This window comes from Chiloscyllium plagiosum, chromosome 24, assembly GCF_004010195.1.
Source record: "Chiloscyllium plagiosum isolate BGI_BamShark_2017 chromosome 24, ASM401019v2, whole genome shotgun sequence".
NCBI lineage: Eukaryota > Metazoa > Chordata > Chondrichthyes > Orectolobiformes > Hemiscylliidae > Chiloscyllium > Chiloscyllium plagiosum.
The window spans coordinates 52333019-52357822 of NC_057733.1; the positions used below are offsets into that span (position 1 = coordinate 52333019).

The window sequence follows — 24804 nt, forward strand, 5'->3', positions numbered from 1 at the left end:
TGTAGGGAATGTAATCTTAAAAAAAGGCGAGATTCTCAATGATTTACTTTGCATCAGTGTTCACAGAGGAACATGATGAATGTTCAGATTAGATATAGACATTTGTTCACTCTGGATCACGTTGACATAAAGAGGGAAGATGTGTTGGGTCGGCTAAAGGACATTAAAGTGGACAAATCTCCAGGACCAGTTGGGATCTATCCCAGATTGCTAAGGGAGGCGAGAGAGGAAATAGCTGGGGCCCTGACATATCTTTGCAGTATCCTTTAACACAGGTGAAGTGCCAGAGGACTGGAGAGTTGCTCATGTCCCCCTGTACAAGAAGGGTAGTCTGGATATTCCAGGTAACTATAGACCAGTGCCTGACATCAGTGGTGGGAAAGTTGCTGGAGAAGGTACTGAGGGATAAGGCCATTATTTTCCAAATACAAATAGATTTTATCAGTGACAGGCAACATGGTTTTGTGCAGGGTAGATTGTGCCTCACAAATTTAGAGTTCTTTAAGTGACCAAGGTGATAGATGAAGGGCTATAGCTGTCATATACATGGACTTTAATAAGGCATTTGGTAAGGTTCCCCATGGTAAACTAATGCACAAAGTGCAGTCACATGGTGTTTTAGCTAGGTTGATAAAGAACTGGTTCAGCAACAGCCAGAGTAGTAGTTGAAGGGAGTTTCTCAATGGAGAAAGGTGACCAGTGGTGTTCCACAGGGATCAGTGGTGGGGCCACTGTTGGTTGTAATATACATAAATGATCTGGAAGAGGGCAGTGGTCTGATGAGTAAGTTTGCAGATGACAAAGATTGGTGGAGTAGCAGAAAGCATAGGGGACTGTCAAAGAATACAGGAGACTACAGATAGACTGGAGAGCTGGGCAGAGAAGTGGCAGATGGATTTCAGTAAGTCTAATTCTAGATCAAACTAGACTGTAAATGGAAGAGCCTCAGGAAAAGTTGATGAGCAGAGAGAGCTGGGAGTTCAGGTCAGTTGTACCCTGAAGGTGGCTGTACAGGTGCATAGAATGGTCGAGGAAGGCAGAGGGTATGCTTGCCTTCATTGGACACATTGAGTATAAGATTTTGGTTCGGCTGCATTTAGAATACTGTGTACAGTTCTGGTCGCCACGTTACCAAAAGGGTGTGGACACTTTGAAGAGGGTGCAGAGAAGGTGTACGAGGATGGTGCCTGGTATGGAAGGTGCGAGCTACGAAGAGAGATTGAGATTGTTTTCATTAGAAAAAGGAGATTGATGGGGGAACCTGATTGGAGGTCTACACAGGGTCGATAAAGATGAGCTTTTTCCCCAGGGTGAGGGATTCAGAAATGAGGTCACTGGTTCAAGGGGGATATTCATGACAAGTAATTTACAGAGGGTATTAGAGGCCTAGAATGCATTGCCTGCCAAGGCAGGCACGGTAGATTCATTTAAGGTGTGTCTGGATATATGCATAAGTATTTGTGGAGCAGAGGGATACAGATGCTTAGGAATTGGGTGATAAGTTGACAGTGGATTTGGATTGGCTCAGGCTTGGAGGGCTGAAGGGTCTGTTCGTTTTCTTTGAGGGGTGACCTTAGTTTTATAAACAGCCTCTGACACTGATTTCTTGAGCGATGAACTGTAATAGCAACCCAATTTTGAATATCAAGTGTGTGGCATGATAAAAGGCAGAAAATGTTCAATTACTCACTTATTCTAATTCTCAATGCTACTGGAATTAATATTGAATTAAAAATAGGGTGTGATAACATGCTAATTATACTACCTATAATCCAGAGGCCTGGATCAATAAGATGCAATTTCAAATCCTAACATGGTAGATAAGGAATTTAAATTCAATTAATTAATAATAAAGTATTTGATTGTAGTCCAAGCCCATCTGATTCACTCTACCATTTTACTTGTGATTCCATAGCCACCGTAATGTGGCTGACTTAAGTGAAATGATTCATCAGTCACTTATATTTACATCACCTCCAGGGAAATTGGGTTAGGTGATAAATTCTGCTATTACCTGTTAACTGGTACTTGAATAACTTCTGTAACTTCTTTTTTAGGGGCTGTATTTGTAAATGGCAAAGAAATGACAAATCAGCTGCCCTGTGTTTCTACCGGGTCATCAGTGACCTTTGACATGGAAGTTGTGAACTTGGGTTCCAGTTTCAGTGATGGTGCCAGCTTCAAGCTTAGAATGATCATAAGTTCTGGCAATCGAGAAGTCGTGTTTGACTGGCTGCTTGATCAACCCTGTGAAGCCTTGTATTTTGGATGTTCCTTTGTGTATCCAGGTTGGAAAGTACTGGTATTTTAGACTCCAGTGAATCCTCATTTCCAACTATGGGAGGATCATCCTTTACTTGAAGCTTCAGCTATTGGAAAAGCCCTGAGCTTTAAGTAATTATTTAAACAAGATTTGAAAAGGTTACAGAAGGTGATTGTTTAAAAAACAAGTGAAACATAACTGAACTTCAGTATTAAAGATGGAGAGTCCTGACAATCCTGCCAAATCTTTTGCAAAATCAGACTAAAAGTAATGCACGAAGCACCTGTGTTCTTGACAAGATGAATTTTGATGACCTGCCTGTCATTGGCAATTTGAGAGGTGACAAATACTTGTCCTAATGAGCCACTTTTCTACGTTACCAAGGTTCTGTATCTTCATTTTAAAACTAGTGGAGCAATGGTAATGTGAGATGAGTATCAAGTTACAATTTATTCCATACAGCTCTACTAAAAGCCGATCATTACTACAGAAAATCCACATGCCCCTTCACTTTATATTCTTCAATTGCATCCTTCATGGACTTCCGCAGTGTCCCCTTAAATGTTGCTCTGCTGTTCACAGCATGTTAAAGTGGATCTATATACTTAAGCCTAATTTTACATTTAAATATTGAATAGAGCTTGAGCAATTTCCTCAACTGTCACAGGATAAGTAATGAGTACAGTTTAACTTGAAAGACATTTAGAGCCTCCATTTCTTTTTTAAAAAAAAGACTTCTGCCTGGTCTAGATAAAGTTATCAATTTTTAGCCTTGGTATTTCAGATCAAGATGTTAATCATGTACAGCCAGTAATCATTCCTGTCACTGACATTAAAATAAATGTATACAATTTATTTTTGCTTAAAGCATTCAGATCATGATCATAATAATATAGAGGAGAGCCATCCTGACTATGAAATTGCTGCTTGCATGTTTTAATATCAGGAGCAAAGGAAACAAACATTCCAGTAAAATGAGAGAGAATTGTATCATGTATGTATGTTTGTTCCAATTTTAAAGCCACAGATTTTATCCAACTTGATTTCCGTTCAAATAAACAACAAACTACCTAAAGAATTGACATTTTCCTGCCCCATTACTGTCATCAACTGGTGGGAGGTAATCATTGTTTCCAATATATGTGAACATGGGTAATGGTGCAGAATTGTCTGGAAGTTTGTGTCATGATGTGTATATTTTTGCATTTGTCATTCACTGCAAACAATTAAGTTTTAAAACTTGAATTACTTAAAGTGCCTTTTATCAATACAAGCATGATTTTTTCCATAGAACAATCATTGTTTAAAAGTGCCTATATACAGTCCTTTATATTTTAAGATTAATATTGACAAATTCACAGTATAATGAATTAAACCATCATTCTGCTTTAAATACAAACTTTAACAGGTATTGGTTTGAATTGCTCTGGTTAAGTTTGGTCCGACATGGTGCTAAACCGCTAGTCTTAAAGATGTTATGTTTGAGCTGGGCCAATTCTTAGTGAGTTGGTGTAGATCAACATCCCAATTTAAATCTAGTCTATAGCAGCTGAGAAGCAACCACTTGCCTTCTAATCCATCTTGGATGGAGATGGGGATTAGAAAATCCCCAACTCCAGTAAGATTATGGGATAAAAACAATGCTATTACTCAAGGGAAGAATGTGTTCACTGCAATGCTGTACCAGTCAATTGATCCATTCACTATAATCTTTAAGTGTTTTGTTCACTGAAAAGAAATCTCTAGTTTGATTGGGTCTCATTTTATTTTACCTCCACTTTTTAAAAATGGAACATACCAGGTATTATGCAACTTTCCAGTTGTGAAATTTGCTTGTCTTTAATCTTCAATGTAATAAAAGTATTTCTAATAAAACTGAAAGGCTTGTTTGATCGTATACTACTGACACCCATTTTGTGCACAGATGTTTTCCCAGGCCTTTTCCCTTATTATATATTGCTTTCTCAGTTAGTGATTAATAATTCATCTTTGTATTTGGACTACCAGAACGGATCCAAGCTTAAGGTGAAACAGTGAGACCACAAAAATATTAGTGGCAAGTGGTCAGCAAGCCAAGGTCATAAGTTATGCATGCAATTTAATTTAGGGACATGGGGTTAGTCGATAAGGAACTTAAGTATTTTTCTACACACACTTTTCAGAGATACCTGAAAGTTACTTGGATATCTTTTACTCCAGATCAGGGGCATAACTAGTTCAGATTTATATTCAGTGAGACTGCCCTACGAAGTGATGGTGGAACTGATGCAGTTCATTTGGTGTAGGTATTAGCAATGCTATTAGAGGGAGTTCCAAGATTTTGCCATAGCAACTACTGTGATATTTCCAAGTGACCTGGATTTGTGCTGTGCTACATTCATCTATGAAATGATAAATGTAAAGTTTTTTTTTGCCTCTAAGAAGTTTAGTCTCTCGTTAAAACAAATGCTTCCTTAATTTGTATGGCAAACAGGACAGATGGCAAATTGGGCAGAGTTCAAATTGTAAAAGTATAAAATAAAATCAAAGGAAAAAGTAACTTGTAGCACAGGTCAAATGGCCTTGTTCTGTTGTATTCAAGTTAGAAAATGAAATCTAGACATTTACAGCACATTGTGGAGTAAGATTAGTCATTTGTATTACATTGACTCAAGATGGAATATAACAAGTCATGATAATGAAACATTTCAAAGGACAAGAGGCTGAATGTAAAATTTAGCATTTAAGAGATGTATTATAATTTACCAAGTTAATTTGAGAACATAACTGATGCTCAAAATACTGTTATGGTACTGTTAGAAAATAAATACAAAACAATTTTTCAATTTCCATATATTCTAGCCTTAAATTGTTGATAATTCAAGAGATGATGCAAATTTACATATTAAATTGCCTTACAATTAAGGAAAATTGAGAGTTTGAGTTTATTACCCCCTAATAAAATTTACCAGAAGGAATCAGTCAGAAAATGGGCATATGACCTCCACTTTTAAGTTCAACTCTTGGGTATTCAAGCAACAGTTCGGAGGAAGCAGAGGCATATCCTTGCTAATTGGGAAACAGCACTGCAATCTGCCAACACTATCTTCAGGCACCCACTTTACAGTTTGAGCCTGACCAAAGGCCAAAATTAATGGAGACCCACTGCTAGAAAAGGCAATCTTATTCTCCAAAGAAGCAGAACATATTGGTTGCTTAAATATGCTTAATTTATTATTTGAAAAGGGAATTAATATGCATTTAGGGAAAGGATTAGAAATTGGGACTAAAACGACAGTTGAGGAATGAACAAAGGGAATTTTGTGCTCCAAAACCTTAAAAAAAAGCTAGGCAAGGCTTCCAATCCCATTGCGGTGTGAAATTTAAGAAAGAGAGAGCCAATACCACAAACAAAAATGGGTGTGTTATAAATTGGTTCACTGATTTGGAGGGAACTTCATACCCTCATGAGTAAGGTATTGCACTTCTGAAAACATTACGTGTAAGCAATCAATACATAAAGTTAGATCAATGTCAAAGCAAACCACAAATGTAAATAAATCACCAGTTTTTATTCTACATCCTGCCTCTCGCAAAATTGCATCACAATTTTATTTTCTCATGAAATTACTGTGGGGAGGTAGTTCCTTAAGTTGAGAAAATGTCAAATTATGGTAGGAAAAAAGATCAAAAGGTTAGATAAATTTGCTAATTAACCCATTCATCAAAAACTATGAAGATGGGATATCTTGAGAAGAGGAGGCTAGCACAAAAATCATTTGCAGAATAGAAGTGGTGAAGGAGCAGATGAAATTGGATGGGCCAATTACAGTTGCATTCCACATTTGCTCACTATCCAAGGCAAAATCATTCACTCGCAGACCAAACAATGACGTTTCAGCAACTCAGGCAGATTCCTGAAATTCTCAAGCATGTACTACATTAAAAACAGGTGTTTGGGCAAGTTTTGCTCAACTCACCTCCCAACAAATGATGATAGCCTCTACTCAAAGGCCCACAAGCATCTGCCTAACAGAACAAGAGTAGTAATTCAACATTATTAAACCTGCGCCTTCCCCTTGTGCTACAATCAGCGCTCAAGTACTTTGAAACTCAATAGATATAGCACACTTAAGTTCACACTTCAACTGCATTAAATCACTATTGTCCATGTACATATATGGATTTTGAGACAGCATACAGCAAGTTGCAGCCCTCAGCGATTCAAATACATATAGGAATAATAGCTATTGGATGTGAGCTAGCACCTACAAACTGGAATCCAGAAAGGAAAACAGCAGCTCCAAAAACAAAAAGGGGCTCAGCACTGGTAAGGGAGAAGGGAGCATAGTTAAAATCTGAACACAGCCACCCCGAGATAGATCTTTCACCTCTCAGTCTTGGTGTATTAACATTTTCCACATTTAGCCCCCCCATAAAATGGTTTGTTATTAAAATTTACATCAACTTGACTAATCAGCTGCAAAACACTTATCCCATTATCAAGCAGAATGAAAAAATAAAGGAAGCATCCCTTGGGCTGCTTAGGTCCAGTTATTTTCATCAAGTAAAGCTTAATGACCTATAGGTAATTTTATGAAAGGGATATTGAAAGTTAACCTTTTAGAACATTTTACTATTACTTAAATCACAATACACTGGGAAGCTATTTTATTAGAGCTCGCATGCCAGAAGAGTTATATGCAGAGGTAGCAGTGTTCTGCACTTCCTGATGCTCCCTAAATTATGGGGACTTGCTACAGTAATGAAAGAGGTTGTATAACAAAGCTTGTTTGCACTAAAGTTATTTCCCAGTGCTATTCTAAGTATGACAAACAAATCAAATAAAGTGGCAGCAAACTGAAAATAACTCTCCTCTGTCCCACCACCCAAGAAAAACAGAACTCATTAACTTCCCTTGATATTTTGCTTACAAAAGCATAATGTGCAAAACCCACAATTTCATTCAACATTAGCTGTGCTGTGCCATATCATGGTTACTCAAGCATAGCTTCATTACAGAGCTCTACATCTCAATTTCTAAATTAACATTTAGAAGGTTGGCAACTTGAAGTAGGAAAATGTCTTATTTTTATTTTTTTTTAAATAGAAAAACCCATTAACATTTCAATGACCAGTTTGGTTACAAAAGCTGACAGGAAAGTGCGGGCTAGTTTTTAAAAGTCAGTGTAAAATTTCATGAAATCCAAAATTTCCAGCATTATTTCAAAATCTCGGGCTGTCAAACTGTGCAGACCATGCCAGCCATCTGTAGCAGGAAAAGTGGAAATTACTTTGCTAAGAAACATTAGCAGCAGGAAAACACTACAGCACCCCAAACCAAATTACAAAAAAAAAAATCTAATTTACATGTGCACAGCATTAGCAGATCAAAGCCACGGACAAGATATGCACAGGCTACACAGATACTAGATAAAAGGGAAAAACATTTTAAGATATTTCACAGAAATGCACTTACCGCTGGAAAAAGTTGGTGACTCAAGTAGCATAAAAAAGTCTGTAGCTCCAAGTAATATTGTTTAAACAGAAGCCCCCCTCCCCCTCATTTTAAATAAGTTTTTTTAAAGAAAGAAAAATATGCACACTAAGTTTTAAAAAATAAACACCCGAGGTGATAATGCGAATCGGTCCACAGTGCTTGCTTAGTTTAAAAACCTGCATCCCTGGTACTGCGCCAGTAGTGAAAAAATCACTTTCCATTGGAAAAAAACTGTAAACATTTATATTACTCCAAAATGTATTCTACTTGCACAAATGACTGTGCACTCCAATGTAGCAAAACATTGCGTAAATTACATACCTTCCGGTCATTATTTCTTAAGTGTCTACTGCAATAAATACAGTGTGTTGATAACAGGAAAATAAGATAGTGTCTCAGAATATTGCATAAAGAGTAGTTAAATATTCCTGGTCCAGCCTTGCTGTGCACTGCCATCCCACTGGAATGACAGCACCAATATTCAGGCTACTATTCCTCTCCTGTTCAGATTTTTATCAAAGTGGTTGTCAATAAGACAGTCTTAATATATTCAGACTATAGCACTGGTGAAACACAGCAAGAAAAGAGCAACATTGCAGATAAAGCACATCAACCATGCATGCATGCAAGTCTGACTAGACACTAAGCAAAATAAACAGATTTTCCAGTAAGAACAGATACTACTTTAGGGATGTGTGTGAATAGAGAGCAAGAGAAGGTAGATATGTCATCTCAAAACAGACTATTTAACAGACACTTAAAAAATCCTTCTAAACAGGAACAGGAAAGTGCTACTCCTGTATCAAGATCAAGACCGAGAGATGTACACACGCAAACTTTGTCCATTTAAATTGCACTTTTCTTTTTTAAACAATGTTTTCGTTACACTGATGATTTTATATAATATACTTCATCGAAAGAACATGACTTTAAAAAAAAGGAGAATGTAAAGTGAAATCCTATCTGTGAGTCCTTCGACAAAAACAGATTTTAAAACAATTTTTATAAACTGCCAATGTGGATAATGTGAAAGATTTGGTTTTGTAGCCCAAAAATGTTTTCTAGAAAGAATGATTTTTGCACAAAGAAAATATTTGCAGCTAGCTGAACTGTGCATGTTCAGATTACTATGATGAATGCAATGTCAATTTAAATTGTACTCCATCAGCTAAATGAATTCAACACCAACGTTTACAAGAATAAAGAATCTTAATACAACACTGCTGTCTTGTTTCACTGTTACCGATTAACCCATTGTCCACTTGGATCTTCTGCAGATTTCAGCTGCAACATTTATGGAACAACCTTGTTTTGCCCCTTCTTCAGTGACTGTTCACTGTGTCCAGGCTGAGGGAGGGACAGAGCACGGTAAAGGGCCATAAAGGGGGAGGGATTAAAAAAACAGGATAAAATGTTTTGTTTCAGAGTTTATGCCTTTTGCTGTGTTTGGTAACTCCTGAACAGAGACTGTCAGTGCTCGAATTTCTGTCTCTCATGCCTGTACCACTGTCTTCACTGTTTGGCCGACTCTCATCTATGGGTTCCTGTCTCAGTTTTAAAGCAGAATAATCTCTTTGCAGCTTCTGTTGCAGTTCACCGAGCCTGGCCATTACTTTATCTATGGTGTTTAAATTAATCAAGTTGAAGTCGTGCATGCTAACTAGATGAAGCAGAAAGTTCCGACAAAGGTTTTTCTCAATTATTCTTGGTCCACAAGTCTCTACAAAGAGCAGGCAGGATTGATGCATCTGATTGTCAGCAATGAACCTGCAGAGAGTAATGAGAGGCGATTAACAGATTGTTACAAGAATTCTCTGGACATCTAATGTAGTTATGCAGACAACAGGCAATTTCCTTCCACTCAACTGAATCTAGAGATGGTAGGGCACATCGGATTACTCTGCTCACCTTAAGGCTAGGAATGTAGAGGTTAGCACTAAGTCAAAATTTCCACCTGGCTGAAATCAAAAGCATACTACCAATCAGATCTGAAAACGCTGTATTTGAAATTTTACACCCAGTACCACAAAAGAGAGCCCAAGTACTCATCAAAGTAGTGTCGTCAGGACAACATCCAAACTCTGTTGAAGTAGGTTAGTGCTTATGAAAACATGACAAGTGAATTGTAGGTTAATGAAGTTACAATTTCAACTCAAATACCATTTTTGCTCAGTTGGTAGCAATCTCATTTAAGTTAGGTAGCTGCGAGCTGAAACTTCAAAAAAAAGGGACAGGAAGCAGGTATAGCATAGCAGAGTGCTGAACTAGGACACTTGATATACATGGAGATCCTGCCTGCTTGTTGTAAGAGGTTAATTAGATATTATAACCATGGGGGGGCATCATAACTTCAACAGCAAGCATTTCTCTAGCTGCAGGATGAGATTCCTCCTTCAGTTATTACCTACAGCAGATTAGTTAGCCAGGAAGAAAAAAGTATTGTGAATACCTAATTGGATCCATTAGAATTAACTGAACCAGCATTGCTAAGAATAAAGACCTTGCAAAAGTTTCATAAATGAGGAGGAAAAGAGCGCAGACAAATTATATGCAATGAGGAAAATGACGTGTTTGTCTTCACAACAAAAATTAGATGGTCACAAGGGAATCAAACTAGTAGGGGTATAGCAAGGCAATGAGACAGATTAGACTGCTCTGCACAAAGTCAACATGGAATCAGTAGGCCAAATGGCCTCCTCTTAGGCCATAATGACTGACTCGTGGGCTGCTTGACAGAAAGTTTTCACATGCCCACTTGAGCAGCAGATTTCTGATATAGGAAACATCACAAACATCTAACCCAAGTTCAGACAATGCTCTGTCAAATACAAAGGTTAGCTTCACAGACACAAAGGTCACACAAATCTAAACAGAACTGACCAGCTAAAAGTGCTTACAGGATATTAATCGAGGAATGGTTCCTTGTTCAGAAATGATCTTGCTCCTCAGTATGCTACAGGGGGTCCTGTACACCTACCTAAAATCTCTCCAACCAGAAATTCTCCAAGCACTTCATTAATATGCACAGGAATTCATCATACAAAGAAAATAGCTCTAAGACTGTGAGCAGTGATTCCTATTAAAGTGCAGATCACTTCCTCAACTAAAACATAACATTCACATTTCAGAGCTGTAAATACCCCCATCCAACAGGAGCATTTCTTAATTTATTCCTTTCTCTCAATACTTGTAAATTAGGAACGGATCAAATTGCTTTGAATGCAATAAGCACGGCCACAGTTGGAATAAAAAATACAATGCCTGTTAATTTCATGGTTAAAATGTGAAATTCCACAATTTAACCATATCAATTTTTGAAAGGCCTAGATTAGTACAAAAATCTGTTCTATTCAGGATGCATTGTTTCATATGGTTAGCAGTCAGTTATGCTCTTGCTTTCAGAAAATATTATCTCATTACTGCATCCTACAGCAAGCAGACCAGCCAATGGAAATTAAAGAGATCTAAAAATTACCCGTGCTTCATAACGTGCAGATTCCACAGTTTCATCACTTCTTTCTCTCCTTCATTAACATCAGTGAACTCATCGATTTGCTGTAGTAAAAAGAACAAAAATCAAAATGCAATCTTCTTTAAAACTTGCCTGATGCCAGCGTGGAGCAATTACTGAAAAACAAACTTAATAGAAACCAAAATTAAGGTATGATACTACTGAATTGATTACAGTGAAATATACTTGGACAAAAAGATTTATAAATCATAGAAGCTTAATCAATTCCTTAATTGCGGTGGAGCCAAAAATCACGATGCGAGTTTCAATTCACAATCTATGGCAAGTTAGGTGAATATGAAGATACCACAATTAGCTCCAACAGTACTGCAGAAAGGAGCTGGAGAAATTCACACGAAGCCCCTGCAGCTGAATATTAGGCAATGAACTCTTCAGAGATGCTGAACAGAGATAGGGCCATTTCGGTTGCGATCCTCGCTCACCTTCCTAAAACAAGACCGGAGGGTGGCCATAATTTAAGGCATCAGCAATAGACCAATTTCTCAACACCGATCACCATCTTCAAAGGGTAGGTGGGACTGATATATATAAATTCTTTTAAAATCCACACTGGGTGAACTGGAAGGGGGAAATATAGGAATTATATATGCTTGCTTGACATTCCAATGAAAGATCATAGACCAATTTGCTATCTCAATACTACCATCATGCACCTAAACAAATATTAATTTCATACAGCAGCACTTTGATAGAGGAATGAAGTATCGAGTACTAACGGTAATGGTTTTCTCTCTCAGCCACTCAGGGTCCTTTTCATCCTCACTGTCCACATCCATCTCCTGTGGCCTGAGTGGCAGACAAGTGTCACTATGGAAATAAAGTCGATTGTGGCCACTAATGTAGGTCCGCTGTTGCTCCACTTCCCCATCTTCAGACTCCAAGAACTCAGAGAGACTTGGTTTAGTGCGTTTTGGCCTAAAAAACCGAAATATTTGAATTAACTAGTCTTGACAGGCTTCTTGCAATCTACATTCATATTAAATGCTCTATCACATTACTTTCCCCTGAAATACATACAAGTGTATCCATGTATAAATCCAACAGAAGTCTCTCTCTCTCTGTTCCCAATTATCAAACAAACAATCACTGGAAGCCAAACATAGCCCAAGGTTTAGAAAGATTTATCACTCCATTTCCAGCTTGAGATGAACTGCCTATCAAACCTGGAACCACCTCTAAATAGGCCTCTGAGAGCAGCCTGACAGTACAGTGCTGCAACCAAATACAACTTGAAGGTTTAGATTTCTCAGAGTTCCCTGCTCAACGAGGCTGAAATGAGACAATGAAGGCAGTACATTTCTTTTGTCAACATAAAATCTTATCAAAACCAGCAGGATTAAACAGGAAAGGCTTGAAATAATTTCATTCTTCTATTTTATATTATCTTTTGAATACTCACTAAATGGTTGGAAGATGCCAATGGCATTTACCAGTAACTTACTGGAAAATGTTCAACTCCTGCCCTTCACTAGTTTATACAAGTGTGACAAGAGGGTCAATGACAGTTCACAAGATCCAGACAGCAGGCAGACTGTGACTCTGATTACACTATTATTTTGTTCTTTTTGAAAGCTCTCTAAAACTATTGCCTCATTGCTGGATATATCCAAAGAACAATACTGAGAGTCATTAGTGTTCACAGCTAAAGAGACAGTATATTAAATGAGGGACAGGCAATGTGTCACCCTCTTGGTTCAAAGTCATTTACATATAAAGTCTGAAAATGCCAAAGATCACTTGGCTAAAAATCACACCAGGTTAGAGTCTGACAGGTATATTTTGAAGCACTAGCTTTCGAAGCACTGCTCCTTCATCAGGTGGTTGTGGAGCAGAATCATAAGATAATTTATAACAACAGGACTGCAGTGTCATGGAATGTAATATTAAAGCTAAATTTGTATAATGTTACATTCCATGACACTGCAGTCCTGTTGTTATAAATTTTGTATCTTACAATTCTGCTCCACAACCACATGAAGAAGCAGCGCTCCGAAAGCTAGTGCATCAAAATACACCAGTCGGACTACAACCTAGTAGTGTGATTGTTAACCTTGTCCACCCAAGTCCAACACCGGCTCCACCAAACAAAGATCACGTGGCAATGCAACTCTCTGGATGAGAGAGGGGAAAATCGACTTAGAAATAAAAATACAATAATCACTGCTGCACCTATGCAGCACAAGGGTATGTATATGTCATTACCTGCAGACTAATATGTGAGTCACTGGCGTCCTTTTGACAGGACCATTGCGGCTAAAGGCAAATCCAGGCTGGGAGTGAATATCCTGAGGATTTCCTGCGTAAGAGCCGTCATAACACTCATTGATAGATACGTCTATTCTAGCACCTTTAGGATGAGGCTGCAAAGAAATACCAAAATGAGAAACTCCATGAATTATTAGTCTGAAGAACTCTATAGTCAACACAAAGACATAAGCTCCTTTTATATTGAGCAGCTGTAGAATTAAACAAATTCCCTCCAGCAACCCCTACTTGAAAATCCGTTTAAAATCCACTTTGCACTTACAAAATGACATTACTCCTATAACGCACATGCATCCCTGCCAACCCGCACCTAATGATATCTACAAAGCAAGTTAATTCAGTTTCAAAAAGTTGGTTAATTAAAGAAAGCAATTTACTGAAATCTGTATCCATTGAAGTTACAAAAAATTCAAAGTTCACCTTTCAAATTCTGGCACAATGGGGAATTCAGATTTGATCATATATTTTTGTTCCAAAATAAGATACCAACAGTACTAGTGTCTTAAACTGCAGAGAAATAAGTATTTCCAATTCTATCCCAAGCATGAGCCCACATCATGCCAAGATTTGAGAATAACCAAAATTGGATTGAGAAAGTATACAGCTTCCTTAAATTCAGTAGTTTGGGGTATGTGGAAATTATCTGTTGCCTAATTTCCTGTGTCCTTAAGGGGATGATCAACCTTTTAGAATGCAAACCAGTGTAGTACAAGTACACCTACTGTTCGGGAGGTAATATGTCCATTTGGTTGAAGACAATGAAGGTGTTGGTTGATCTTCAGAATTGTGTAAAATCCTTTGATCAGACCAAGGCAGTGGTCAGTGTACGACAAATATCAAAGTAGTTTACAGTGCTTTCCTGTATTAAAGAGCCATAACAGCTGGGTTTGTTAATGATCTTTGAAAAAAAAAATCATTCATGTGTGAGCATCACTGGCTGGCCAGCATTTATTGTCCATTTTGAACTGCCCTCAACGAGGTGGCATTGAGCTGCTTTCTTGAACTGGTATAGTCCACGTACTGTAAATAAATCCACTGCCATGAGGGAGAGTGCTCAAAGATTTTGACCCAGAGACATTGGAGGAACAGTGACATTTTTCCAAGTCAGACTGAGTGGCAACTTGGAGGGGAGCTTCCAAGTGTCGGTGCTTCCACGTATCTGCTGTCTTTGACGTAGGTACTGTTTAAGGTACCCTGATGAATTTCTACAATGCATCTTTTAGTTGGTACACATTGGTGTTATCGAGTGCCAGCGATGGAGGGAAAAGGCACAGTGCTAAGAGGACCGCTTTGTCCTGGATGGTGTCAAGTTTCGAGTTTGTTGGAGCTGCACCCATCCAGGCAAGTGGAGAACATTCCATCATCTACTGCCAGAAGTTGTGGTGAGAAACCATTTATGAAAGTACCTTTAACACAATGAAACTAAAGGTGCTTCAGGATAGTATTAAACAAATTATGATACCAAACCACAGATATTGGGTCAAATGCCTGTTTTAAAATAACTTAAATATTCAGATACTGCTTGACTGGGGGTCTGTGCCAGGGATGATGGGGCACTAAGATTTGTTGCAAAATCAGTAAAAGCAAAGCTTCAGATGAGGAGAAAGTGAGGGCTGCAGATGCTGGAGATCAGAGCTGAAAATGTGTTGCTGGAAAAGCGCAGCAGGTCAGGCAGCATCCAAGGAACAGGAGAATCGACGTTTTGGGCATAAGCCCTTCCTGAAGAAGGGCTTATGCCCGAAACATCGATTCTCCTGTTCCTTGGATGCTGCCTGACCTGCTGCGCTTTTCCAGCAACACATTTTCAAAGCTTTAGATGACCCAAGTTTACTTAATATCTAACATGGGAGCATAGGAGTGCTCTGGAATGGTCACGTATAGAGCTAACAAAGGCGCAAATAATAGTTTTACCAAATGAGCTGAGATGTGGAAATGAAATAGGTGGTACTGGGTGAATGATAATTAGAGTTTGGTAGCTCATCTTCTAATCAAATAAAGCTCCCAATGTTACAGTCAGATTTACAGAAGAAAGGGGAAGATTTTGCCAAGACAGAAAACAATCAAGACTGATCTCAGCTAGCTGCATGACTCTTTTTCGGAGACTTCAATGAAATTCGCGCATACCACATAATTGAAGATAAATCTACTGTGGCAAAGCTTGAGGTGTTTAAGCAGGCTGTACAACTTCCGACAGTTCAATGTGCACCAAGGACAGTGCAAATCATCTCTGGCTTCAGTCTGCTGGCGTGTATTGTTGTTGTAAAGAAACTGAAAATAAATACAAATAGTTAAAAGTTGAAAATCATTTCTTGCTTTAAACTTGACTTATTCGATATTGCAGGCTACAATATTCAAAACTCATTGGGTGCCTGGAAGGTACCAAGTAGAAAATTTGAATGCCTTAAGAACAAAATGACAATTTGTTTAGCTGAGCAGGTAGGTGTATAATTCATGACAAGCTAATAGACTCCCATGCTTTCTTCACAATAAATAATGTATTTCCCATCACAGTAGACAGATACCTCATTGCTGGAATTAACTAACTAGATCTGGCAGGAAAAAAAAAATTAATGAAAAGGAATCACATTAACTATGAACTCTATCAGAAAGAAACGTGCTTGGTCAGATTCAGCTAAAATGATTGGCCATATTTCCGTGGCCTGTCTACTGATGTGCAAAGCAGCTTCATGTACACCTGTGCCACTGTTGTTTGGCAAAGCAGCTATTTCATATTTATTCTTAGAGGCTTAATCAGCTGGGATCGAAGAATAAGGTTATTTAAATTAGAGATCATTGAGTTCCTTTTAACAGATCAGCGTACTCAGTTGGAAATTTTAAAATAAAAGTTATTCCAAAAGCACCAGAAATATTTAAAACTGTTTTAACCTCTGCCACAAGACCTTCATTGCTACATGTGGTCTTGGTATTAAGATTTTGGAAAAGGGAGAGTGAGTTGCTTAAAGTCAAGTTTTCTCCAAGAGAGGCTGCATTGTAGTGAAGCTGAATATTTGAAAATTCACTTAGTCCCTTGCATTGGAGTGCACTGGTATGGTCAAGTTGAGAGGTCAAAAGGCACAGAGATTGTTTCAGCAAATGAGTTGACGTATGGAGATGAAATAGGTGGCACTCTATGAATGGATAAGGGGAGCCTGACAGCTCATCTTCCAAGCAAAACTCCAAGATTACAAAACAAATGGATTTAGCAAACAGGCAAGGAAAAAAAAAATCAGAATTGTACTGCTCATAGAACAAGTTTTGAAAACACTGTACAATTTCCACTGTTACCTCTGCTATTCAGAATATAACAAAACAGACCACAAGGAGCATCTGTAGCCCATACCCATTTCCCCAGAGAGAAGACTGTCCACTGTACCTGATAAAATATCCTTAATTTCTGTCGTGGCTCCATTGAAACTTGTTCCTTTTTATTTTGAAGTTCAGTTGTCAGAGAATCTTTTACAGCTGTGTATTAAAAAAAATTAAATGGATCGTGCATCTGCAATTTCTCATTCACACACTCCCATAATTCTGATTTGCCTGCACTGATGTTGCATTGACTTGTTTCAGGGAAATTAAATATCAGTTCTAGCTTTATCAAGAAGCACTATTCTCCATTGTTTTTCATTATTGAAGTTATGTAACCAGCTCTCTTGCCTGACATGTCAGATTGTTGCGACAGATCCTATGCCACTGTTCAAAGAGGAGTCCTCTCTCCAGTATCCTGGCCGATATCTATCCTATCAATATCACTAAACCAGATGACCTGATTGTGAAATAAATTCACAAGTATTCTTGATCAGGCCAGACCCCCTCAAAACATCAATAAAGTAGCCCAGACCCTATTCCAGGAATGATACAGCTGGTCAAAGCACTTAGTTTGGGCAGCACAGTGGCTCAGTGGTTAGCACTGCTGCCTTACAGAACCAGGGTCCCAGGTTCGATTTCAGCCTCGGCCAACTGTCTGTGTGGAGTTTGCACATTCTCCCTGTGTCTGCATGGGTTTCCTCCCACAGTCCAAAGATGTTCAGGTCATGCAAATTGGCCATGTCAAATTGCCCATAGTGATAGGTGCATTAGTCAGAGGGAGGTGGGTCGGGTAGGTTGCTCTTCAGAGGGTCGGTGTAGACTGGTTGGGCCAAAGGGCCTGTTTCCACACTGTAGGGAATCTAAATTTTTTAAACTTTACAAGATAACCGAATGAAATCAGCTAAAGAGAAGAGAATACAAAATAACCTAAAAACCCAGGTTCTCTCAACGTCAATGTTCCAGATACTTGCAACAAGTGGTGGTGGTGGTGGCGGCGGCGGACACACACACAGCATGTAACACCTTCTTCCATGTAGCTGGTTCTTGGACCAGTTGCCACAAAACTGACAAGCCAGAGTAAAGCTGAGCTGGGAGAACTGGCCACTCCCCTTTCATCATACTTATGATTTTTGTAAAAACTTGAAAGCCTTTTGCCTGAGCAAGTATCTGTGGGCTATAATCAAACTGGGCCTAAAACCTTTCAAACCGAGACCTCTGGAAAAAAAAGCCAAGGACAGGCTAACCTTTTCAAAGGAGCAGCATCGTCACAAGTAGTCATATTATACCAGGATATATTCAAACAGGTTCATTTGAAATCACAAGCTTTCGGAGCACTGCTCCTTTGTCACTTCACGTGAAGCTGCAGTGCTCTGAAAGCTTGAAATTTCAAATAAACTTGCTGGACTTTATCCTACTGATTTGTCTTTGTCCACCTCAGTGCAACACTAGCACTTCCACATGTTTATTTCACTACAGACATAGCAAGTGCCTTAGGACACTTTGCATGATGCAAAGTGGCACACAAGGACAACGACCTTTCCATAAAAGGTATTTAAAATATTAGGTTAGAAAGGAGTGGGTACGAGGTAGCACATTGATACAATTGTGGGTAAACTCTGTTTTATTTGCAAAACAGTGACGTTTCTCCATATAAAAATGTATGCACATTTGTAGGTCTAGAAGTACAGCATCTAAACCTATTAGAATTTTAAGTTTACGTGAATTACTTTTTAAAAATTCATTTGTGGGACAAGGACATTACTGACTGGCCAGCATTTATTGTTTGATCCTGGAAAACGGTGGGGAGCCGCTGCCTTGAATTGCTGTAGTCCACATGCGGTCAATGTCATTAGGAAGTTCCAGCATTTTGACCCAACTACAGTGAAGAAGCAGTGATATGTTTCAAAGTCTGGACAGAGAGTTGCTCAGAGGGAACATTTAGGTGGTGGCATTCCCATGTACCTGTTGTTCTTCTAGATGGAAATGGTTATTGATTTGGAAGGTGTTTTCTAAGGATCTTGGGTAAATTTCTGCAGTGCATCTCCTAGATGGTACACACTGCTGCTACGGAGTGCCAGTGGTAGGGGTGGATGCTTGTGGATGTGGTGCTAAATGGGCTTTGTTCTGGATGGTGTCAAGCTTCTTGAATATTGTTACAGCTGCACCCATCCAAGCAAATGGAGGCATTTTCCATCACACTCCTGACTTGTGCCTTGTATTCTCAGCCTCTTCATCCTCAGTCATTAGGAAGAGTTGTAAAGAGCTGAGCACTGATTCTTGGAGGATACCAATAACTAACCTGCCAAACTTGAAAATGCCTGTTTAACTCAACTGTCCATTGCCTGTTAAACAATTCTCCAGCCATGCAAAACCATCCTCAACACTTGTACTGCTGAGATCCTGTCTGCTTTCAGTTGAACGGAGATGGAGAAATGGGGTACGATCCTTGTTTACTGGCAAACATTTGTCCTTCAAATCAACAACAAAAACTAACTTACTGTTCACCCCTGATATTCAAGGATCTTTATGGTTCACAACTCAGGCACATTAGCCAATGCTGCTCACTATCTCAGAAGTAATATCGTGGCAGTGAAATTTCAGTGGCTATGACAGAATGTAGTTGAGGGCAAAGCACAATGTTCTCAAGGAGGACAGTGATGTGGATCTTAGGGCTAAAGGAATCGAAGAGTACCCAGAGAAAGCAGGAACAGATCAACCATGACCATACTGAACGGTGAAGCAGACTCACCCACATCAATTTACTCCATTTAGAAACTTCAGAACAAGGATATCATATAAATACAAATCTGCTCTTTTGTTTAAAGAAGATAGATTGCAAACAGCAATTTCAAACACATTGCCCCAAATCACTGAATGATGCATAATGATGCACAGGTCAAATCACATCAAGTTCACTGATGATCCAACTGCAGTGGGTCTCATCAGCACAAACGATGAGTCAGCATACAAAGAGGCGGCTAATGAGCTGGTGCAGAGCCAACAATCTGTCTCTGAACGTGGACAAGACAAGAGATAGTTGACTTCAGGAAGGCAGAGCAACCACTTTCTGCTGGAGATCAACAGCTCCCCCGTGGAGATTGTGAACAGCACAAAATTTCTTGACGTATGCCTGGTGGAGAATCTCACCTGGACCCTCAACACTAGCTCCACAGCCAAGTCAGTCCAATAGCATCTCTACTTTCTGTGCAGGCTAAGGAAAGCCCACCTCCCAAACCCCACCCTCACCACATTCTACAGAGGGTTCATTGAGAGTACCCGGAGCTGCTGCATCACATCCTGGTTCAGGAGTTGCACCATCTCTGATCATAAGACCCTACAACGGATAGTGAGCACAGCTTCGAGGATTATCGGGATCTCTCTTCCCTCCATTACAGACATTTACTGTACTCCACATGCTGCATCCGAAAAGCTAACAGCATTGTGGAAGACCCTACACACCCATCACTTAAACTCTTCTCCCTCCTGCCAACTGGCAAAAGATATCGGAGCATTCAGCCTCTCATACTGTGCAACAGTTTCTTCCCCAAAGCCAGACTCCTTAACACTGTATAATCAGACTCTTATTTCATCTGAAATTTTTTACAAGACTTCGAATTGCTGCTAGAAAAATGTCTATTATCTTTCATTCTTCTATAACTGTAACTTATGCACTTTACACCCTGTACAATTGAACACTTTGTGCTATCCGTGTAGCATCCTCAGTCCTGGAGGAATACGGTCTCATTTTTACTGTATCAGTTGTATCTGGTACAAATGACAAATAAAAGCTACTCTGAAACAAAATGACTTGACTTCAGTTAAACATGAACTTGAGAATAATGCATGCGATAGGAGTTTTTGTGGCAGTTTACATGCAAGTGTAAACGAATCCTTTTTCTCACCATCTAGAGAAACATTTTCTTACACATCAGTACAGTAGTGTAGCTACTGTGTTATTAAACCTGGGAACGAGGGTTCAAATCCTGATTATTAAATGATTATCGGAATAAGAGTTCTTTGAAAATAATGAAGTCAAAACTGGTATGAATTCAAGTTCTTACCAAGTGTCTGGGCTGGTTTCACCGAGTTGAGCTTGGTCTCTGCAGCTGGAGTATCAGTATTGCGAGTTGCAAGAGGCTTAGCAACTGGAGCTGTGGATCTGTCCACAGCATCTCCTGTCCATCGAAGGGTGAACTGGAGCGTAGGACCCTGAGAAAAGGTTTCAAAAGGAGGTAACCGCTGCAAAATATAAAAACAATAATAATTAGAACGAAGACTTGACAGTCACTGCTACAAAATATTACCAGACAGGAGACTGGAAGAACACAAAGCCAGGCAGCATCAGGTGGAGGAGAGCTCGACGTTTTGGATACAACTCTTCTTCAGGACTCCAGTCCTGAAGTGTTACACCCAAAACATCAACCTCTCCACCTCCTGATGCGGCCTAGCTTGCTGTGTTCTTCTAGCCTCCTGCCTATTTTTTGTCCTTAGCAAAATGTCAACAAGCTGACTCCAGGATCTCAGATTATAAACCATAGGTAGATTTCTCAAGCTGACAATGGAGATTTGCTCAAGTGCAGTGAAAATGCCCTGGTCACAGGCCAACAAAACGGACAGAGCAACGCATTTAATTCAGAATTGCAATGTCTGGAAATGAAACAATTCCAGGGTCAACACTCACCTTCCCATCCAGAATGGTTTCCCATGTTGCTCTTTTCTTGCTGACAGGGCATTCATCCATTTCCTGCATGGCTACTTCATATTCCCCGTCAAGGAGCTGCAACCTCCTACAGATCAACAACATTCAATTCAGGGAAGTACAATACTTGCACAAAATTTAACAATGTTAACGGTGACAGCAGTGAGTAGCATTAGTGAGAAAAGATCAAAAAAACTGCTACTGAAAAGGTACAGTAAGTCAAAAGTGCACTTTTATTCCAAAACACACAACAGCTCCACAGGACATCTATCCCCCAGATCTTGCCTTAGGACACCCACACTGCAATGGCTGGGATTGTCATCTCTGGAAAGAAAAGTTTTCAGAGTGTCTGTATTTCGAACCTTTAAGATAGGTGTTTCCAGTATGATCTTAAAGAAAATCAATTAAACATGGACATACAAAGTAGAAACAGGAGGAGGCCATTCAGCCACTCGAGTATGCTCCACCATTCAATAGGTTCATGGCTGATCATCCTACTAAGTACTATGTTTCAGCTTTCTCTCCATATCCTTTGATTCCTTGAGCTCAAGAACTAGATTTATCTCCTTGAAAAGGGAACCAGTACATGCAAGTACATTTTCTCAAGCATGCTTATCTGTTGCAAATTCCATCTTACCCAGACTACTCTGGATCAAAAATTATCCTTGAAAGGAAAGACAAGGTATACACATGTATAATCCTCTACATTGTACACAAAACAGAGAACTACTTACCTATTCTTATCAAAGACTGTCATCTGAGCAACAAATGTTTTCTCCCCATCATCTTTGTGAGACGAATTACGCTTTCGCCTACTCGGAATCTCGTCTGTTACTTCTTAAAAAGACAATATTATGAGTGAAGATATGTTATCTTTTAATTATAGGATCAGGTTATCTGATTAGTTTCAGCATATGCACAACGGTCAGCCTACCAGAAACCATTCCAGATAACCATATTGAATGATACAGGAACCAAAATTAATCACAATGCTGGCTACAAGTTTAAACCCATTTAATTCAAAACATTTAACATTCTTTTTCCAGTTTTGTTGGTTATGGTTTCTTGAGACGCTTGCATCCCATTAGGAACCGACTGTAAACAAGCTCACAGGACTTTTTAAAAAAATACAAAACGTAGTAAGAGCTTCAGTCAAGAGCACAACATTTCTACTGGACAAACCCAATGTCCAGGAATGTAGAATATGCAGTAAACTTGGAGCCATGCAGCAAAAAAAAAACAAAAGAGATTGGGAATGATCACTGAACAGCCAACTGTCCAGTTTGATTTGAGTTTTCATATTATAAATTAACACCTATTGTTGATGCCACACTGAATTAGAAACCTGCAAGAGGATTATGGAATCAGAATTCCGACAGAGCAAAGGTGGTCATTCAGCCGTTCAAGTCTGCACCGACCCTCTCACCCAGGATCTCACTTGAGCCCCCACTCTCTCCCTGGAAGCCCATATTTATAATGGCTAATCCACAGACTACATACCACTGAGCACTATGAGAAATTTAGCATGGCCAATCCACCTAACTTGCACAACTTTGGACTGTGGGAGGAAACCGGAGTAGCCAGCAGAAACCCAAGCTGATATAGGGAGAATATGCCACACAGATAATCAGCCAAGGCTGGAATCTAGCCTGGGACCCTGGCAATGTGTGACAGCTGTATGTACTGCCTTTTTATACTTAGGTTGAGCAAGTGGACAAAAAGTAAATACTTGGCAGATAGAGTTTCACGTAGCAAAGTGTGGAGTTATGCACTTTGGTCAGAAGAAACAGAAGGCTCACCACTAAACGCAGAAACAAAATATGCAGGACACAGATCGGTGTATTGTGCAAGGAACAAAAGGCTATATACAAGTTGAGCAAGTAATTAAGACTGCCAATGGAATTTTGGTCTTTATTGTTCAGATGTATGGAGTCTGAAATAGGGGAACTTTTGTTAAAACTATACAGTGCTGGTGAAATCACAAATGGAATACTGAATGGTGTTTTGGTCCCCATATTTAAGACAGATAGACTGCTATTAGAGGCAATTCAAAAGAGATTCACTCAACCGATTGTTGTCATCAAGAGGTATACTTCGCAAGAATGGCTAAACAGCCCACCATTCATCAGATGTCAGACTGGGCAATCTAAAACAAGATTGAGGGGGTTTAACTGAGCAGTTGAGAACACGTCTTCACAAGTGGGGTATCTCAAACTAGGAGACAACTACAGAAAAAGAGCATCTAAAAATGAGATGCCAAATAATTTCTTCTCCCATAGGGGTGAATGTCGAGAATTCTCTAGAGTGCCGTGATGCTAGATCATTGAAAGTAGCTGAAGGAGGGTAGATAGATTTTCCCAAGTTTTGAGTGTTGACGGTTGAGAGACTCTGGCATGAAAAGGTGGTTAAGGCCTGGGACAGGTCTGCCGTGATTGGATAGGCTTGATGGGCTGAATGGTTTACTCATTTCTTACATTCCTTACACTGTTCCTCATATACAGAGGAATCTCAATTACCTGAAGGACAGGGGTGGGGAACATTTCGTTTGGTTAGTCGAATGCCAGTCAACATAGCCAAACATCGGGACTTTGCATTATTCAGATAATCCAAAATTCGGTCAATCAAATGCCAGATGATAGAGGTTCCTCTGCACAAGGTCATTTCAACCATCTGATAACCGACAGCACTTTTACAATTTCAACACTGACTTTCAAATTATTCAACCAGCTTCTAAATTAAGGTAGCAACAATTCTTGCAAACAGGATGCCACTCACTAAATTAAACTAAACAAAAACAAACCTTCTGGCTTAGCGAGCAAACCTACATCACTGAATAACAGTACAGACTTCATACAGAATAAAACATTTCAATTTAAATGCGAAGATAAAGTTAAAATTTCAAAACATTTTTAGTCCGAAATATGGGCAGCATAGTGGTTAGCACTGCTGCCTCAGTGTCAGGGGGCTGGCGATTCTGGTCTCAGGCAGCTGTTTGTGTGGTGTTTGCACATTCCTCAGTTGAGGGTTCTGGAGGAAAATGGCATTGTCAGAACAGATGTGATGGAGATGGAGAAACTGGAAGAATGGCATGGAGTCCTTATAGGAAGCAAGGTGTGAGGATATATATTTGAGGTAACTGTGGGAGTCAGTGGTTTTGTAGTGAATATCAGTGGCCAGCCTATCCCCAGCATGGATTTCCTCCCACAATCTAAAGATAGGCAGGTCAGGCAGATTGGCCAAGCTAATTGCCCATTGCGTTC

At 39.3% G+C, this 24804-nt stretch overlaps 2 protein-coding genes across 7 annotated transcripts in view; one reads left to right on the forward strand and one right to left on the reverse strand.

The window, feature by feature from the left end:
* crlf3 (cytokine receptor-like factor 3) overlaps positions 1 to 15654 on the forward strand; it is an 88674-nt gene extending 73020 nt beyond the window's left edge. For 5 of the 6 annotated variants that reach the window (XM_043715125.1, XM_043715124.1, XM_043715127.1 and 2 more), the window contains one exon: positions 2058 to 4138. In XM_043715125.1, coding sequence (XP_043571060.1) covers positions 2058 to 2311 — 254 coding nt within the window. In that variant the 3' untranslated portion in view covers positions 2312 to 4138. Of the gene's footprint in view, positions 1 to 2057; positions 4139 to 15552 lie in introns of those variants that run through there. The other variant, XM_043715128.1, reaches the window with a different exon arrangement.
* LOC122562302 (polycomb protein suz12-like) overlaps positions 5796 to 24804 on the reverse strand; it is a 55267-nt gene continuing 36258 nt past the window's right edge. The window contains exons 8-16 of the mRNA XM_043715122.1: positions 22279 to 22381; positions 21527 to 21632; positions 20907 to 21084; positions 16913 to 17001; positions 15664 to 15807; positions 13477 to 13634; positions 11991 to 12189; positions 11218 to 11297; positions 5796 to 9509 (exon numbers count right to left, since the gene is read on the reverse strand). Coding sequence (XP_043571057.1) covers positions 9164 to 9509; positions 11218 to 11297; positions 11991 to 12189; positions 13477 to 13634; positions 15664 to 15807; positions 16913 to 17001; positions 20907 to 21084; positions 21527 to 21632; positions 22279 to 22381 — 1403 coding nt within the window. The 3' untranslated portion in view covers positions 5796 to 9163. The remainder of the gene's footprint in view (positions 9510 to 11217; positions 11298 to 11990; positions 12190 to 13476; positions 13635 to 15663; positions 15808 to 16912; positions 17002 to 20906; positions 21085 to 21526; positions 21633 to 22278; positions 22382 to 24804) is intronic.